At 39.2% G+C, this 19,876-nt stretch overlaps 1 protein-coding gene across 5 annotated transcripts in view; it reads left to right on the forward strand.

The window, feature by feature from the left end:
* Positions 1 to 19,876, forward strand: part of WWOX (WW domain containing oxidoreductase) — a 983,070-nt gene that overhangs the window by 279,309 nt on the left and 683,885 nt on the right. For all 5 annotated transcript variants that reach the window (XM_003998263.6, XM_045045963.1, XM_045045964.1 and 2 more), the window contains exon 7: positions 14,155 to 14,340. In XM_003998263.6, coding sequence (XP_003998312.1) covers positions 14,155 to 14,340 — 186 coding nt within the window. The remainder of the gene's footprint in view (positions 1 to 14,154; positions 14,341 to 19,876) is intronic.

Genomic DNA, 19,876 nt, shown 5'->3' on the forward strand with positions numbered 1-19,876 from the left:
TTAAAGTGAGGCAAAAGAAATTCTTTTCCTTTTGTACAAGCCAATTAAGTGTCTTTACAATTAAGAAAAGTCTAGCACTTTATAGTTCCATATTCCATAAGCCGGTTTTTAATTAATGGAGGTGACAAGTTTTAGGTACAGGGTACATATTTCGCCTCTGGTGTTGTGCAATTAACATTAATGAAGAGCATTAAAATTTGGTAAAAGAGGAGAGGATTTCCCATGTCCTCTGTGTATTCACGCCTCCAGGCGGAGGTCTTTGGTAGCAGGTTTCTTGATGTGTTTTGCATTTCCTTGAGAAAATGTGCAGGCGAGGGTAAAGTTACCTAGAGGGGGCCTTGTAGTTATCAAGAGGTATGGTGTCAAAATTCCGAATGCCCAGGCCTATCTTAAAGACACGGAAATGCTGCAAAAATCACCTTTGAAGAATTATATTTTCTCCGGTGGATAGAAGGGAAGGGTATAGAGGCAAGGGGTGTAATAATGATTTAACCTGGCATGTACCTTACACGATACTGGGATTTTGCTCATCAGAACCTTGGGAGGAATGTATGCTGCCGTTCTAAGTTTGCAGGGAGAGCAAACGGGTTTACAGAGGTTAATTAATTAACCGACCACAAGTCAGGGAAGTATAATCACATGGCTGGGCTAGAATTTCTCTCTGTCCATTTAAGGAAGCTTATCTAAGAAAGAAGGTATTGTGCATTAGCTCTGAAGTCAGACGATGTTTTGATTTTGTTTTGTTTTGTTCTTATTCATATATTTGTTTCTTTATTGTTTTAGCTGTTTCTGACTCTTATTTTGACCGTAGGACAGTTGTTTCTAATCCCTGTTTTCCTGTTTGTGAAATGACGACAATCATTTTAATTACTATCAGTGATAATAATTCCTGTCATCTAAAGTTCTTATGTACACAAACTATCAATAAGTGCTCAACCCACACTCAGCACTCAAAGAGAAAAAAGAAAAATAAAGTATCAGCAACTCTGAAAAAGTGAACCAAATATTTGAGATGAAAATGGAAAGGCATTCACATATAAGTCATATGTTCACTTGGCCCATTTTCCCTTTTCTCTCTCATAAAGTTTTTTCCTACAGTCTTGCCTTATTACAACATATGGGTTCTTCTGGTTACAAATGAGTAGATTCTGTTTTGATTTGAAATAGGCTCTGATGAATGTTGTAGGTAGACCAGATGCCTCAAAGCATTTTCTGTCCACCTCTTAAGAGACTAATGGGACTGTTGGGGGAGTTGTACATTGATAACTGTGGTGGGTTCCATATGTGGAAAACATGTGATCCCACCCAAATACAGCTGACCCCAGCCACATCACCACTTTTAGGTCTTAGGTAGGTGATGTGGGTTGGAAATATATCAGGCAACAGAACGTATATGACAGTTTCTCAACCAGACTTAGATTGCCTAGTGGCAGTGAGATTTACATAAATACTTTGTTTTTAAGGTTTATTTATTTTGAGAGAGAGAGAGAGAGAGAGTTTGTGCATGTGAGTGGGGAAGGGGCAGGGAGAGAGGGACAGAGAGAGAATCCCAAGCAGGCTCTGCATTGTCAGTGTGGAGCCCAGTGTGGGGCTCAAACTCATGAACTGAACCATGAGATCATGACCTGATCTGAAACCAAGAGCTGGATGCTCAACTGGCTGAGTTACCCGGGCACTGGTGTGTAAATACCTTTTAAGAAACAGTGAGTTAATTGTTTTTTTCTTTAGTGATAAATTCATTCTTTCTTCCAAGCATTTATTATCAATTCTTAATGAAATTATTACCATTGACATCATTAACAATATCATTAATATTATGAATAAGTAATGAACTAATATCAATTCTTTGCAAACTCTTCCAAAAAATAGGATAAGAAGAAAAACTTCTCAACTCACTGTATAAGGCCATTATTACTCTGATTTGAAAACCAGATAAAGGTATCACAAGAAGATTATAGACCAGTAATCACGTAGGAATATGGTTGTAAAAATATTCAACAAAATATTAACAAACCAAATGCAGCAATATAGAAGACAGATTATGTACCATGGTGAGATGTGATTTATCCAAGGAGTTCTAGGTTTGTTTAACATCTGAAAGTCAGCGCAGTACATCATATCAGTGAAATAAAAGATATGCCAATAGACACAAAAGGAGCATTTGGAAAATTCTAACACCGTTTCTGGATCAAAACACTCAACAGACTTGGATTACAAGGGCATTACCTCAACCTGATACAGGCATCTACAAAAAATATCCACACCTAACCTTCTTAATGCTATAAGATTGGATACTTTATCTTTTTTTTTTATCATCCATTTTAATTTTATTTGCATCGTTTAATTTTCTTTTATTTTTTAATTTTTAATTTTTTTAAAATTTACGTCCAAATTAGCATATAATGCAACAGTGATTTCAGGAGTAGATTCCTTAGTGCCCCTTATCCATTTAGCACATTCCCCTCCCACCATCCCTCCAGGAACCCTCAGTTTGTTCTCCATATTTATGAGTCTCTTCTGTTTTGTCCCCCTCTTGTTTTTATAATATTTTTGTTTCCCTTCCTTTATGTTCATCTGTTTTGTCTCTTAAAGTCCTCATATGAGTGAAGTCATACGATTTTTGTCTTTCTCTGACTAATTTCACTTAGCATAATACCTTCCAGTTCCATCCATATAGTTGTAAATGGCAAGATTTCATTGTTTTTGATTGCTGAGTAATACTCCATTGGATATATATACACCACATTTTCTTTATCCATTCATCCATTGATGGAAATTTGGGCTCTTTCCATACTTTGGCTATTGTTGATAGTACTGCTATAAACATGGGGGTGCATGTGTCCCTTTGAAACAGCACACCTGCATCCCGTGGATAAATGCCTCGTAGTGCAATTGCTGGGTCGGAGGGTAGTTCTGTTTTTAGTTTTTTGAGGAACCTCCATACTGTTTTCCAGAGTGGCTGCACCAGCTTGCATTGCCACCAACAATGCAAAAGGGATCCTCTCTCTCCCCATCCTTGCCAACATCTTTTGTTGCCTGAGTTGTAAATGTTAGCCATTCTGACAGGTGTAAGGTGGTATCTCATTGTGGTTTTGATTTGTATTTCCCTGATGATGAGTAATATTGAGCATTTTGTCATGTGTCGGTTGGCCATCTGGATGTCTTCCTTGGAGAAGTGTCTATTCATGTCTTTTGCCCATTTCTTCACTGGATTATTTGTTTTGGGTGTTGAGTTTGATAAGTTGTTTGTAGATTTTGGATACTAACCCTTTATCTGATACGTCATTTGCAAATATCTTCTCCCATTCTGTCGGTTGCCTTTTAGTTTTGCTGATTGTTTCCTTCACTGTGCAGAATCTTTTTATTTTGATGAGGTCCCAATAGTTCATTTTTGCTTTCGTTTCCCTTGCTTCCAGAGACGTCTTGAGTAAGAAGTTGCTGCGGGCAAGATCAAAGAGGTTTTTTGGCTGCTTTCTCCTCAAGGATTTTGATGGCTTCCTGTCTTACATTGAGGTCTTTCATCCATTTTGAGTTTCTCTTTGTGTGTGATGTAAGAAAGTGGTCCAGGTTCATTCTTCTGCATGTCGCTGTCCAGTTTTGCCAGCACCACTTGCTGAAGAGACTGTCTTTATTCCATCAGATATTCTTTCCTACTTTGTTAAAGATTAGTTGGCTATGTGTTTGTGGGTCCCTTTCTGGGTTCTCTTTTGTGTTCCATTGATCTGAGTGTCTGTTCTTGTGCCATTACCATTCTGTCTTAATAATTACTGCTTTGTAGTAGAGGCTCAAGTCTGGGATTGTGATGCTTCCTGCTTTGGTTTTCTTTTTCAAGATCACTTTGGCTATTTGGGGTCTTTTCTGGTTCCATACAAGTTTTAGGATTATTTGTTCTAGTTCTGTAAAGAATGCTCGTGTTACTTTGATGGGGATTGCATTGAGTATTTAGATTGCTTTGGGTAGTATCGACATTTTAACAATATTTGTTCTTCCTATCCAGGAGCATGGAATCTTTTTCCTTTTTTTTTTTTTTTTGTGTCTTCTTCAATTTTTTTCCATAAGCTTTCTATAGTTTTCAATGTATAGATTTTTCACCTCTTTGGTTACATTTATTCCTAGGTATTTTATGGTTTTTTCGTGCAACTGTAAATGGGATCGATTCCTTGATTTCTCTTTCTGTTGCTTCACTGTTGGTGTATAGGAATGCAACCAATTTGTGTGCATTGATTTTATATGCTGCAACTTTGCTGAATTCATGAATCAATTCTAGAAGTTTTTGGTGGAATCTTTTGGGTTTTCCATGTAGAGTATCATGTCATCTGAGAAGAGTGAATGTTTGATCTTCTGTTGGCCGATTTGGATGCCTTTTATTTCTTTGTGTTGTCTGATTGTAGAGGCTAAGACTTCCAATACTATGTTGAGTAACAGTGGCGAGAGTGGACATCCCTGTCTTGTTCCTGACCTTAGGGGAGATCTCTCAGGTTTTCTCCATTGAGGAGGATATTAGCGTTGGGTGTTTCATGTATGGCTTTTATGATCTCAAGGTATGCTCTTTCTATCCCTACTTTCTTGAGGGTTTTTATCAAGAAAGGATGCAGTATTTTGTCAAATGCTTTCTCTGCATCTATTGAGAGGATCGTATGGTTCTTGTCCTTTCTTTTATTGATGTGATGAATCACTGTAATTGTTTTGCAGATATTGAACCAGCCCTGCATCCCAGGCATAAATCCCACCTGCTTGTGGTGAATAATTTTTTCAACATATTGTTGGATCCAGTTGGCTAATATCTTGTTGAGGATTTTTGCATCCATGTTCATCAGGGAAATTGGTCTCTAGTTCTCCTTTTTAGTGGGGTCTCTGTCTGGTTTTGGAATCAAGCTAATGCTGGCTTCGTAGAAAGAGTTTGGAAGTTTTCCTTCCATTTCTATTTTTTGGAACAGTTTCAAGAGAATAGGTGTTAACTCTTCCTTAAATGTTTGGTAGAATTCCCTTGGAAAGCCATCTGGCCCTGGACTCTTGTTTTTTGGCAGATTTTTTATTACTAATTCGATTTCCTGACTGGTTATGGGTCTGTTCAAAGTTTCTATTTCTTCCTGTTTCAGTTTTGGTAGTGTATATGTTTCTAGGAATTTGTCCATTTCTTCTAGATTACCCATTTTATTGACATATAATTGGTCATAATATTCTCTTATTATTGTTTTTATTTCTGTTGTGTTGGTTGTGATCTCTCCTCTTTCATTCTTGATTTTATTTATTTGGGTCCCTTCCTTTTTCTTCTTGATCACACTGTCTAGCGGGTTATCAATTTTGTTAATTCTTTCAAAGAACCAGCTTCTGGTTTCATTGATCTGTTCTACTGTTTGTTTTGTTGTTGTTGTTGTTGTTGTTGTTGTTGTTGTTTGATAGCATTAATTTCTGCTTTAGTCTTTATTATTTCCTATCTTCTGCTGGTTTTGGGTTTTATTTGCTGTTCTTTTTCCAGCTCCTTAAGGCATAAGGTGAGGTTGTGTATCTGAGATGCTTCTTCTTTCTTTAGGAAGGCCTGGATTGCTGTATACTTTCCTCTAATGACTGCCTTTGCTGTGTCCCAGAGGTTTTGGGTTGTGGTGTTATCATTTTCATTGACTTCCATATACTTTTTAATTTCCTCTTTAACTGCTTGGTTAGCCCATTCATTCTATAGTAGGATGTTCTTCAGTCTCCAAGTATTTATTACTTTTCCAAATTTTTTTACTTGTGGTTCATTTCCAGTTTCATAGTATTGTGGTCTGAAAATATGCAAGGTATGATCTCGATCTTTTCGTATTTACATAGGGCTGATTTGTGTCTCAGTATACGGTCTATTCTGGAGAATGTTCCATGTGCACTGGAGAAGAATGTGTATTCTGCTGCTTTATGGTGAAATGTTCTGAATATATCTGTTAAGTCCATCTGGTCCAGTGTGTCATTCAAAGCTATTGTTTCCTTGTTGATTTTTTGATTAGATGATCTGTCCATTGCTGTGAGTGGGGTGTTGAAGTCTCCTACTATTATGGTATTACTGTCGATGAGTTTCTTGATGTTTGTGATTAATTGATTCATACATTTGGGTGCCATCAAATTTGGTGCATAAATGTTTGCAATTGTTAGGTCTTCTTGGTGGATAGACCCATTGATTATGATATAATGCCCTTCTGCATCTCTTGATACAGTCTTTATTTTAAAGTCTAGATTGTCTGATATAAGTATGGCTATTCCGGCTTTCTTTTGTTGACCATTAGCATGATCGATGGTTCTCCATCCCCTTATTTTCAATATGAAGGTGTCTTTTGTTCTAAAGTGGGTCTCTTGTAAACAGCATATAGATGGATCTTGTTTTCTTATCCATTCTGTTACCCTGTGTCTTTTGATGGCAGCATTGAGTCCATTGATGTTTAGAGTGAGTACTGAAAGATCTGAATTTATTGCCATTATGATGCTTGTAGAATTGGACTTTCTCGTGGTTTTCTCTGGTCCTTTCTAATCTGTTGTTGCTTTTGGTATTTATTTATTTATATATATATATTTTCATCTTATCTCCCCTCAGAGAGTCCCCCTTAAAATTTCTTGCAGGGCTGGTTTAGTGGTCACAAACTCCTTTAATTTTTGTTTGTCTAGGAAGCTTTTTATCTCTCCTATTTTGAATGACAGCCTTGCTGGATAAAGAATTCTTAGCTGCATATTTTTCTGATTCAGCACACTGAATATATCCAGCCACTCCTTTTTGGCCTCCAAGTTTCTGTGGCTAGGTCTGCTGCAAAGCTGATCTGTCTTCCCTTGTATGTTAGGGACTTTTTTCCCTTGCTTCTTTCATGATTCTCTCCTTGCCTGAGTATTTTGTGAATTTGACTATGATATGCCTTGTTGATGGTCCGTTTTTGTTGAATCTAATGGGAGTCCTCTGTGCTTCCTGGATTTTGATGTCTGTCTTTCCCCAGGTTAGGAAAGTTTTCTGCTATGATTTGCTCACATAACCCTTCTACCCCTATTTCTCTCTCTTCCTCTTCTGGGACCCCTATGATTCTCATGTTGTTCCTTTTTAATGAGTCACTGATTTCTCTATTTCTTAAATCGTTCTCTTTTGCCTTAATCTCCCTCTTTTTTCCTGCTTTTTTATTCTCTATAAGTTTGTCCTCTATATCACCGATTCTCTGTTCTGCCTCTTCCGTCTTGCATCCATCCATGATTGCAGCTCAGTTATGGCATTTGTAATTTCATTCTGGGTATTTTTTATTTCTTTTATCTCTGCAGAAAGGGATGCTAATATATTTTCGACTCCAGCTAGTATTCTTAATATCGTGATTCTAAATTCTGGTTCAGGGGCGCCTGGGTGGCACAGTCGGTTAAGCGTCTGACATCAGCCAGGTCACGATCTCGCGGTCCGTGAGTTCAAGCCCCGCCTCGGGCTCTGGGCTGATGGCTCGGAGCCTGGAGCCTGTTTCTGATTCTGTGTCTCCCTCTCTCTCTGCCCCTCCCCCGTTCATGCTCTGTCTCTCTCTGTCCCAAAAATAAATAAAAAACGTTGAAAAAAAAATAAAAAAAAATAAATTCTGGTTCAGACATCTTGCTTGTATCTGTGTTGGTTAAATCCCTGTCTGTCGTTTCTTTGTGCTCTTTCTTTTGGGATAAATTCCTTCGTTTTGTCATTTTGAATGGAGAAAAGTTATTAATGAGGTAGAAAAATGCAAGTAAAATATTAAAATTAAGAAAGTATTAAAATAAAAAATTAAACACACACACACACACACACACACACACACACACACACCAAAAATCGAATAGATGTTGCTACATACTAGATGTGTTTTGGTCTGGGTGTTGAAAGTCGTTTGACAGATGAGAGAAAAAAAAAGGGTGGGAGGAAAAAAAAAGGAAATTGAGAATTTGAAAAAATGAATACACTGAAGTAGACTAAAATGAGATGATGGGGGTAAAATAGAATTTGAAGAAATATACACAAAAGTAAAGAATATAGTAGGACAAAAATTAAAAATGTTTTTAATCAAAATTAAAAATAAATATGAATTTTTTCTTTTCTGTATTTAAGAAAAAAGAAAAACGAAAAAGAGAAAAAAGATAAAAGAAAAAAGATATTTGAAAATTTGAAAAAGTCAATACACTGTAGTAGACTCAAATGAAATGATGGAAATAAAATAGAATTTGAAAAAAATTACATAAAAGGAAAACACATATTAACGAAAATTAAATAAGAATATTTTTAATAGAAATTGAAAGCAAAAATGAAGTTTTTTCTTTCTGCTTTTAAGAAAAAGAAAACAAACAAAAGAAAAAAATGAAAAAAAGAAAAAATGGAAACTGTTCGAAAATTTGAAAAGGTGAATACACTGAAGTAGACTAAAATAAAATGATGGGAGTAAAGTAGAATTTGAAAAAATTTACACAAAAGTAAAAATACAGTAATAAAAATTAAGGATATTTTTAATAAAAATGGAAAATAAAAATGAATTTTTTCTCTTTCTGTATTCAAGTAAAAGAATTGCGAAAGAGAAAAAGAAAAAACAAAAAATAAAGAAAATTGAATAGATGAACCTGCTAACAGACTGAAGTAGGACTCAAATTGGTTTCTTTTCCCCTAGAAGTCATTCTCTGTAGTTCTGTATAGTCCATAAATTAAGCCAGCGGTGAGACTTGTGTTCTTGAGGAGCTAAGTTGGCCCAGTTGGACGAGGCTCAGTGTAACAGCTCTGCTCTCCACTAGAGGGTGCTGCTAGCCTACTGGGGTGGATTGTTGCAGTGCTCGTTGGTGTGCATGGGCAGGAAGAGGTGTAAATGGCGCCACCCACCTACCCAGTCTGTTCTCCCTGATAAGCAATCGCGCCCCTGTCCTCTGTCTTCAGCTCTCGTCCACTCCCCGCTTCTTCACTCTTCGCGACCAGGCCCCAGGCAGTACCTCTCTCCCACGTTTTGTCTCAGATGTGGCTGTTTTCCCCAGCCCCTTACTTCCGAAGGGCTGCGGCTTTGGCCCCTTTCGTCCCTCTGCCGGACGGTCTCACTGAGCAATGGCCAAATGAGTATTTGCCGAATATCGGCTGCACCCAGGAACGCCTGCTGGACCCTGTGGTTGCCGGTGCCCCGAGACCGTGGCCAGGTGCCAGCCCGCCCCAGAAAAAGTTCGCGAGACAGTGTAGCAGCAGCGTCTCAGGGATTATGGAAAATCACAACACACATCTGGCACCAGGCTTCACTCTTAACAATCTTGCCCCAGCACCAGTGAATGTGGCCGCCTTCCAGGGTCTGCTGGGATCAGGTGGCTTCAGCAGTCTCTACCGGATGTCCTTCCAGCAGTGGAACCGCTTTTTCCCGTGTGGCCCGACAACCTCCCGGACCCCACTCTGTTCCTGGGGACTCGCCCTTCCCACCAGAGCACCGCCAGCTATCGAGCTGCGGAGTTATAGCCTTTGCGCTCCCCTTGTTTACAGTCTTAATGGAATTTAAACCCTCTCCTTTCTTCTTTCTCCCTTTTTAGTTTAGTCCCTGCGGCTGTTTCCAATTTGCCACTTTCTCTCCAGCTGCTTTTGGGGTGGGGTGCTTTTCCCGTATTCTCCCCCCACAAGTCTCCATCATCTCTCTGCCCGCAAAAACGGTTCCTTACCTTTTGCGGCTTCTAGCTCCCCAAGGTCATTTCTCCATGCCGGGAACCTGCTGATTTCTGTGGTTCAGGTTGTGCAGATTGTTGTGTTAATCCTCCAGTCAGTTTTCTGGGTGTGTAGGATGGTTTAGTGTTGCATTGTTTAATTTTTAAAAGATATTACAATTGTGTTGTACAGACAAGTTACATGTGTACATCAATTTAATGATTATATTGTTCTTTATTACCTTCTACATACCCATTACTATTTGAAATTAGTTTCTATCTTTTACTCAGAAGTGTTGGCAGCAAATCGTCTTCTTATTGGTTTATCTGAAAATGTCTTTATTTATCCTTACTTTTTGGTGGGAACATTCTGTAGGTATACAATTCTAGGTTGGTAGTTACAGTCTTTGAGCAATTTAAAAATATCATTACATTTATTTTTGTCTTTCCTCATTTCCATTGAAATGTCATCTGCCAATCTTATTCTTTGCTTTATTGAAACCAATGTGTCTTGTTTTCTCTAGGGCCTTTTCAATTTCTTGCCCCTTGTTTTTGATTTTCGCCGTTTATTCTGTAATGTGCTTAAAAGATGTTGCCTTTGTATTTATCCTATTTGTGCTTTGCTGTGTTCATTGCATCTGTGGATTGATATTTTCTCTTTTCTTCTACAAACATCTACCACATGCTTCTTAAGCTCTGGTCTATGATTTTCTTTTTATTGCATTGTTATTTCTCTGTCTCTCTCTCTCTCTCTCTCTCTCCATGTATCTATGTTTCATTTTTGTATTTTCTATAAGTCTGTGTTTAATTTTAATTATTTAGTGTTCTGTGTCCAATATATTTAAACACATATATTAATATATTAATCTCAGATATTGCATTTTTTCCAATTCCAGACAGTTCTTTTTATTATTTTTCAAAATTAAAATCTCTAGTGAAATTCAGAATCTTTACATTGACCTTTTTTTAATTTTATTAAAAAAATTTTTTTTCAACGTTTATTTATTTTTGGGACAGAGAGAGACAGAGCATGAACGGGGGAGGGGCAGAGAGAGAGGGAGACACAGAATCGGAAACAGGCTCCAGGCTCTGAGCCATCAGCCCAGAGTCCGACGCGGGGCTTGAACTCACAGACCGCGAGATCGTGACCTGGCTGAAGTCAAGACGCTTAACCGACTGCGCCACCCAGGCGCCCCTAATTTTATTTTTTATTTAAAAATTTTTTTTTATTTTTTATTTTTTTAATTTTTTTTTTTATTTTTTAAAATTTACATCCAAGTTAGTTAGCATATAGTGCAACAGTGATTTCAGGAGTAGATTCCTTAGTGTCCCTTATCCATTTAGCCCATCCCTGCTCCCACAATCCCTCCAGTAACCCTCAGTTTCTTCTCCATATTTATGAGTCTCTTCTGTTTTGTTCCCCTCCCTATTTTTATACTATTTTTGTTTCCTTTCCCTTATGTTCATCTGTTTTGTCTCTTAAAGTCCTCATATGAGTGAAGTCCTGTGATTTTTGTCTTTCTCTGATTGACTAATTTCACTCAGCATAATACCCTCCAGTTCCATTCACGTAGTTGCAAACGGCAAGATTTCATTGTTTTTGATTGCCGAGTAATACTCCATTGTATATATATACCACATTTTCTTTATCCATTCACCCATCGGTGGACATTTGGGCTCTTTCCATACTTTGGCTATTGTTGATAGTACTGCTATAAACATAGGGTGCATGTATCCCTTGGAAACAGCTCACCTGTATCCCGTGGGTAAATGTCTAACAGTGCAATTGCTGGGTCGTAGTGTAGTTCTATTTTTAGTTTTTTGAAGAACCTCCATACTGTTTTCCAGAGTGGCTGTACCAGCTTGCATTCCCAAGAATACTTTACCTTTAAGATCAGAAAAGAAAACATGGATATCAAATTTTACCAGTTACATTCCATATTGTGCTGGAAATTCCAGCCAAAGTAATTGGGGTAGGGGGAGACATTCTGATTGGAAAGGAAAGAGTAAAACTATCTTTATTTGTGGGTGAAATGACCTTATGTGTAGAAAATACTAAGAAACCCACATTAAAGTATTAAAACTAATAGATAATTTAAAAAGAACTCACAAAACTAATTGATAATTTCAGCAAGATTAGAAGATAAAAAATCAATATGAAAAAATCAATTGTATTTGTATATACTAGTAACTAACAATTTCCAAATTAAATTAAGAAATCAATGCAAATTGCCATATCATTAGAAAGAATAAAATACTTATGAATACATTTAACAAAAGATGTGATAAATTTCTATTTTGAGACCTATAAAATATTGTAGAAGGAAATTAAAGACCTAAATGCATATAAAGACATCCCATGTTCATAGATCAAGACGTTTAATATTGTAAAGAGGACAGTATTCTCAAAATTGATCTGTAATTTTAATGTAAACATTACTAAAATTGCAGTTGGCTATTTTGCCAGAAATTGAAAGCTGATTCTAAACTTTTTATGTGCATACAAAGGCCCCAGACTAGCCAACCCAAGCTTGAAAAATAACAAAGTTTAAGGACCTTCATTTCCCAGTTTTCAAAATTTACTCCATAGGGGCACCTGGGTGGCTCAGTTGGTTAAGCATCTGACTCTTGATTTTGGCTCAGGTCTAGACTTCAGGGTCTTGAGATCAAGACCTGAGGTGGCTCTGGCTCTGGGCAGACTGAGGAACTTGCTTAATATTCTCGTTCTCCCTCCCTGTCCCCCCATGATTCCATAGCTGGTGCTCAATGGGGCACTATCCTTCTCTCTCAACAATAACTATATTTATATATATAAATATATATAACTATATATATGTAAAATGTTTATAACATATATAAAATGTTACGTATATATGTATGTTGTTGTTACTACAAAGCATTAGTAATAAAGACTGTAGTAGTAACATAAAAGAATATAACAGAGAGTCTCATAATAAACTCTTACAGGTGGTCACTTGATTTTCCTCAAGGGTGCTGAGACAATTCAATGCAGGCAAGAGTAGTCTTTTTAACATACGAAGCTACACTTGGAATGCCCGCTTGCCAGAGAATGAAGTTATTGCTTGCCTTCACTGTCTATCCATGTTAAGCTTCCATGGAGCATAGATCTAAATGTAGGAGCCAAACCTAGAACTCTTAGGAGTGAAGATAGAACTGCATCTTTGTGATGTTGGGTTAGGGAATGCTTTCTTAGATATGACCCCTCAAGCACAAGAGGCGAAAGAAAAATGTATATATAGCTCATATTTCCTCAAACTTAAAACTCAGAAAGAAGATAATTTAAGACATTTTGGGTTCCACCCACCCCTAGAGATAACTACTATTCACACTTTTGGCTGTGCTTCATAAATATTTTGTGTGTGTGTTTGTGTGATCATACAATATTATATCTTTTGTTTTGTAGCATGCATATTTTACAGGGTTGAAAGATCTATCATTTTAATGGCTGTGTAGTATTCTATCATATGCATCCCATGCAAATTCATTACATGATTTCCCAGTTTTATATGTCATTTATTTCTACATTTTGCTTTCATATTGTAATTGCAGACGCTGTGGGTAGCCTTGAATAAATGACATTTTAACAATTTTTATTAATATATTAGGATGATTTCCCACCAGCACCACTTCTCTGTGAGGCTTTGGGATTTTGATTCATATGATGAAAGGCTTACTTTTATTTTTTTTTAAATTTTATTATGAAACAAATTAAATATAAACACAATGGGAGAAAATAGTATAATAGATCTCCACTTACCCATCCCCACGGCTCATTCATTTCTGTTGTCTAGATGTAATTTGACCTCTGAAAGGAATATATTCAAACATTGTATGCCTCTCTCTCTTTTTTTTTTTCTGCTTATTTTTGAGAGAGAGAGAGAGACAGAGAGAGACAGAGAGAGAAAGAGAATATGAGTGGGAGAGGGTCAGAGAGAGAGGAAGACAGAGGATCCTAAACAGGCTCTGTAATGTGGGGCTTGAACTCAGGAACTGAACCGTGAGATCATGACCTGAGCCAAAGTCGGATGCTTATATGATTGAGCCACCCAGGAATCCCTGCGTGCCTGTTTTTCACAGAGTACTTCCCCCTTGCTGTGCTTACTTAGAACCTATTAAATGCTGGTTCCTGTATTGTTGTTTATATAGCAGATTTTCTCTTTAATTTCTTACATCTACTTAAGGGCTGTTTTGATGTTAGAGGTGAAGAAGTGGTTAAACTAAGATGCACAGATAAAATTAGATTTTAGACTCTGAGATCCATCCTGGGTGACCAGTTTGCCCAGTATGGTCCTGGTTTCAGCTCTGAAAGTCCTACATCCCAGGAAGCCCCCTGGGTCCCTGCAGCCCACTCCCAGTCCAAGCCCTTCCCCTGCAGAGTGGCTTAGGATGTGACATTGCAGGAGATCCCTTTTCCAGCTGCTGGGTCTTGAAGACAGTGAAAGATTGGTTGTTCCCGTCAGGGCATGGGATATCCTTGGTTTTAGAGTGTTTATGTCCGCATAACGGTGATATTTTATTTTGCAGATCCCTTCATGTGCTTGTGTGCAATGCGGGGGCTTTTGCTCTCCCCTGGAGCCTCACCAAAGACGGCCTGGAGACCACCTTCCAGGTGAATCACCTGGGACACTTCTACCTTGTCCAACTCCTTCAAGATGTCTTGTGCCGCTCAGCTCCTGCCCGAGTAGTTGTGGTCTCCTCAGAATCCCATAGGTGGGTTAGAATCTGATATGTTTGGGGTTTTTTTTTTTTAAAGGTTTGTTTGTTTGTTTGTTTGATGATGAATGAGAGAGAGCACAACAGCGGGGGAGGAGCATAGAGAGAGGGGTACAGAGGACCTGAAGCAGGCTCCTCACTGACAGCAGCAAGCCCGACACGGGGCTCGAACTCAGGAACCGAGAGATGGTGACCTGAGCCAAAGTCCGATGCTCAACTGACTGAGCTGCCCAGATGCCCCTGAATCTGCTGTTTTGTTCCCATGGCCCCTTCCTTGTGCCAGCCAGTGTCCCCCCAAGGCTCTCTTCCTGAAAGTAATTTTCAGTAACGCCACTCAGGTGTATTCAACCTGGCTTCCTTAATTTTTTGAGGTCTTTCTGTTTTGGAGATTGTGGAGGGGGGTGACATGGGGGTTTTGTCTCCAGCAATGTAGATGGTTTTCACAACTCTACTTCAAGCCCCTCATTGATTTTGCTTCGAGATGGGATAATAATTGATTAAATCTGAATGCCTGACCTTTATTGATTTGTCATTCAACAACTTCAACACCTCACCAGGAAGAATGTGCAGTTATTCCAGCAGGAGAAACAATGCAATTAAAGACCACGAGATGAAATCCAATTGTTTTATAATGAGAAATTAGGGAATTCAATGCAGACATTAGCTGTGTAATTGTAGAAAGGGAAGTACTGTAGTTAGAACATATTAGAAATCTGGCCATGCCTCTTTTGGTTAAAATTTCAATTAAAACATCAGATGGCACTTCTCTTCTGTTACCATTAGGAGAATATCCAATTGACTAAAAAGGCGTTTGAAAATTTCATCCTATTTTCAGCGTATTTGTTTCTAGAGTTTGATGAACAACTATTTGTCTAAAGATAGGTGATCGAAGAAGACAAAGGACTCGCCAGGCGAGGCTAGATTTAATGTGTGGGGTGGGGGAGATTTTCCTGGTGTGGTCAGAAGCATTCACTCTTAGCAAAGAAGCTGGAAAAAAAAATAGTGTGCAGGGGCCTATTTTTTCCCCCTTCTTCTCCGACTTAAGTCCTGAAATGTTTTAGTGACCCAGAATGAAGCTTATTTTTTTAATCACGCTTCCATAAAATGTAACCCCTGGGAAGAGAGAGACCAGCCAAGGGTTAGCCTGAACCCTTTATCACTCCCAAACACAGGGGCTTATAGTAGAAGTGACATACTGCAGATAGATTTACTTTTACCATTTTACATTTATGAGGGCTGAAATGAAAGGAAAATGCCCGTAATAATCCTCCCCCGTGTTAAAAGACACGAAACATCTAGTAATTAGGTGGTAACAAAATCTGGACATCCTTATCTTTGCAAATCACACCAGGTTCATGGAAAAAAAAAAAAAAAGTAGAGTGGCCCTGCTCAGGAGTGGGGGCCGGCGCGGGAGCGCGAGCTCCGGAAATAAATCTGCCAGTCCCAATCATTTGCCAGATGTGGAGGGCACCACGGGATATGTTTAAATGAGCTGGTATTTAATGGGAGATTATGTTGAATTGTAGCTTCTTGCTTCGCTTTGTAAATCTGTATCTCAAATGGTATTTCATGTGCTGCCTTTGTTCTCTCCTTGACTTCAGCGTAATTCGAGCCTACCTTGGAGATCTGAATCTTAATTTCATTTAACAGAGGAATTGGAAGGAAGGGCCTTGGTCTCCTGAATTAGACCCAGTTTAGTTTAGAGATGAGGACTTCCTGAAATGTGTTATCAGGCCCTGTCCTGTCTGGTGATTGGCCCTAGTTTTCTGCTTTCTGGTCATTCTTCGCACATGTTAAGGGGTATTTTTGTGTGTTTTGTGTGTTTTGCGCGCGCGCATGTGTGTGTGTGTGTGTGTGTGTGTGTGTTTTACAAAATGCTAATTCCCCCCAGCTGGTTTGTTTATTACACTTGCATGGCCTCCTGTAGTGCCCTAGAGGTGGTGTGAATACTGGGTGCATAGTCCTGGGAAAGCACTCACTCACTGCTCAAGGACCAGAGCCTTAAACCATGTTGTAAAATGGAAGTGTTGATATCTAATTACCTCCATAAACCTTGGCGGAATCTCTTCGTTGGAGTCAAGACCCCCTGTTAGGGGAAAAATAAAGTCCTATGTTTGCAGAAAATATTATACCAGACTGCCCCCAGGCAAAATATTTATTAGCCTCCCCGTGTCTTCACTGTATTTTAGTTACTTATCTGGAGTCTGAGCGAGTGAATGCAGTTTCTGCATACCTAAAATACATCATATGAAAAGGAGAACTCGACTTCCTTGCTGTGAAAAATTTTCAGATAACAATTAAAATGGAATGAAAAGAGCGGAGGGCTGGCTGAACAACTGTGAATGGCTGCAGCTGCGTTGAGGGCCAAGTTGCTGCGTGCGCACTCACACACACACACACACACACACACACACACACACACACACACACACACGTACACAGCTTCGGAGGCAAATTCTGTCCTATTCTTTGAACATACTAGCTTTTGTCTACATAGAATCCAGCCTAATTATTTTTGGTAATGTAAAAATCCTCCATTAAAAAAAAAATAAGGGAGCAGTATATGTAGAAATACAAGACAGAGGTCCCCTCAAACAACAAATGTTGATGTCCAGAGAGCAAAATGGTCACATTTTGCTGTATTGGAAGGGGGATAATTCTATTAAGACATTATTGTGTGGCTTTGTCGATTCTTCAAGTTGAAAATAGAGTCGGCAGCATTTGAAGGGTTGTTTTACTGCCTCTTGAGCGGAGAGGTGAACGCAGTCATTTTTCAGGAAGCCCGCCCTGGCTCAGAGGGGTCCCAAGGCTTTCCCCCCTTCCTGCTTTCCAGAGGACTGTCAATACAAGCTAATCAGACCTGAAAAATGGGTTTGCTGCCCAGGGGATCAGCAGGGCAGGAAATCGGGGATCTGCTCATGGATGGGGGCTGCTTGCAAAGGGTGGGCCTCCTGTTTCCTAGCTGTGCTTCTCCAACCTGAGAAGCTCCTTCAACTTGGTTCCACCTAATTTCCCATCATGGTGGGTTTTTTTGGTGTGTTTGTTTGTTTGTGTTTGTTTGTGGGTTTTTTTTTTTTTTTGCCTTGTTTCTAGATTAAGGACTAGGAATGAATGCCTTTCCCACCTCTTAGGAGTTTAACTGACCTAGTGCTCCCCACATGAAAGACTTCCGTGTTGTCCTTAAAAACCAAAGCAGGGAATTCATTCTAAACTGTAGAAGTGCCACATGCAAATATCGATGAGGGATATAGAGAACCCAAAGGTAATGCTAAATTTTGCCTTTGGAGCAAGGCTCAAAGGAAGCTTGGCGCTTAGTTTGGAATTCTGAACCCAGGATCGAACTTTAATTCTCTAATCCTGTATATAGTCCCTGCTATGTGTTGGGCACTGCGGTAGGCGTAAATACGCTGACTGTCTGCCTTCCAAGAATTCACAGTTCATTGGGGGAGCCAGGTGAGCAAATGGCCCGCACTCTGTCATGGTAAGGACAGAGGCACACGGGACACAGCACACAGTACCCAGCATACAGATAAAATGCAAAGATGGCATGACTTGCTTTGTTACTGATGTTGGCAGGGAGGTGCGTGGGGCCATTGGATATTGGGAATATCACCGCCTGGGTCCTGGCGAGTGGGCACCTCATTTCCCTGGAAACAAGTGTTTCAATCTGCTTTGCCTGGCTTCTTTCAATCTGTCCCCCATTGCCACCCAAGAAATCATTGTGACAACAAGCAGTGAAAGAGCTGGTTAGGTAGAGCCTCCTGGAAGAAATGGCGCTCATGCTGGGTTAGGCTAAACACAGATGCCAAGACTGGTTTCCTGCAAAGGTGATGGAGAAAGAGTGGAGAGTAAGAGAAGGATGGTATTTTCGTCCCATACCATGTAGATGTGGTCTGGATCCTTGATACTATTTCTGCACAGAGTACGTAGAATCTCTAAGACATGGCCCATACATTGGACCACTGAGCTGTCAACAGTCTTTTTCTGTAATACCTTATTACTACGTTGGATTAAAGTTCAGAAATAATAGAACTTCCCTGCATAAATGCATTTTAATTCAATATGCTAGCTTAACTGTAATGGAAAGAAAAAAATAAATGTGAAACAAAATAGCTTGTTTCTTAACTTGAGAAGGACTACAAGGAGGATAAGTAATCAGATGTGCGTGTCCATGCCTCGGTCACCTCCATTGGGATACTCACAAATGCGGACCATTAACAGGTGTGGCACTGCAGACTGAAATACTCCTGGCATGGAATCAAGCGTCACCTCCCCCCAAAACCCATGAAATCTGAAAGTGCATTCATTCTTCATATACGTGGCTGTAGGAGCACTGTCTTGGAAACGCAGTGGATGTGAAAACTGTGCATATATGAAAAACAGCCAGGCTGTAGGCTCAGATAATTATACACGGGCTTTTCATCTGCATGAATGTCCAGTGGGACGATCTTCATGGAGCAAGACCCCGTCTGCATTGCAGGACGTCTACCATGCCCGGCCCCTGCCGGCAGCCATTATAACAATCAGAAAAAGGCCCCCATAAATTTTCAAATTTCCCGCTAAGTTCCAGTGCTTTTGATGATTAAGCTCGCAAGTCTGGGCACTTCCTGTGGTTTGGGGACTTGGAAACAGGCAGCCAACAATTAGTTTCAGGGTCTTGTTGTTGCATCCGTGATAACATTTCTGGCTATCAGCCTTGTTGATGACTTTAGAGCGGCAATGTCATTTAACACTAGAAATTGGATGTCACTGATTGAGTCCTGGAGAAGGGCTATTTCATTTCCATGAAAATATGAATTTCACCTGTCCCTGGGTTGCTTTTACCTTCCTTGTAGCTCACCCTGAACTGCTCATATCCAGGAACAACCAGATTATTCCATGATTTTCATTTTACCTTTTGCTTTTGTTTCTATAGCCAGCACCCGGAGTACTCTCCTTATATTTCCTTATTACTTGGTGCAAATGCTCAGAGTTAATTTAATGAAGGAAACTATGAGGAGTCTTTAACAAGGATGAGATCAACCTCCAGAAAATTCCTTTTGTTATGATCCTTTTTTTATTTTAGGGCAGTCACTACTTTGCTGTTACTCAAGAGAGAGAGAGAGAGAGAGAGAGAGAGAGAGAAGAGGAGAGGAGAGAGAGAGAGAGAGAGAGAGAAAGAAAGAAAGAAAGAAAGAAAGAAAAAGAAAGAAAGAAAGAGAAAAGAAACAAACAGCTGGTGTTTAATGACTCCGTCAGACCCAATTATAAAACATCAACTACTTACTTTGATTTGTGTATTTCTATGCCATGGGTATACTTAAAAACAGTAGAGTCTGCCAGAACTCATTCTGGCTTTGTTTACATTTATCTTTTAAACGTATAAGGCTATTGATGGCACCTCACCAAGGTCATAACCCCTTTATAATCATTAATTTTTAATCTGGAAAAGAGTCTTGGGGGCAGCAAGACTCATCTATATTTACTTGGAGGATCAAATGAAAATATACAGGACTCAAGCGTTGGCTAAAATAACCCAGGAAAGCCCCGTCAA

The sequence above is a fragment of the Felis catus genome, chromosome E2, assembly GCF_018350175.1.
Source record: "Felis catus isolate Fca126 chromosome E2, F.catus_Fca126_mat1.0, whole genome shotgun sequence".
NCBI lineage: Eukaryota > Metazoa > Chordata > Mammalia > Carnivora > Felidae > Felis > Felis catus.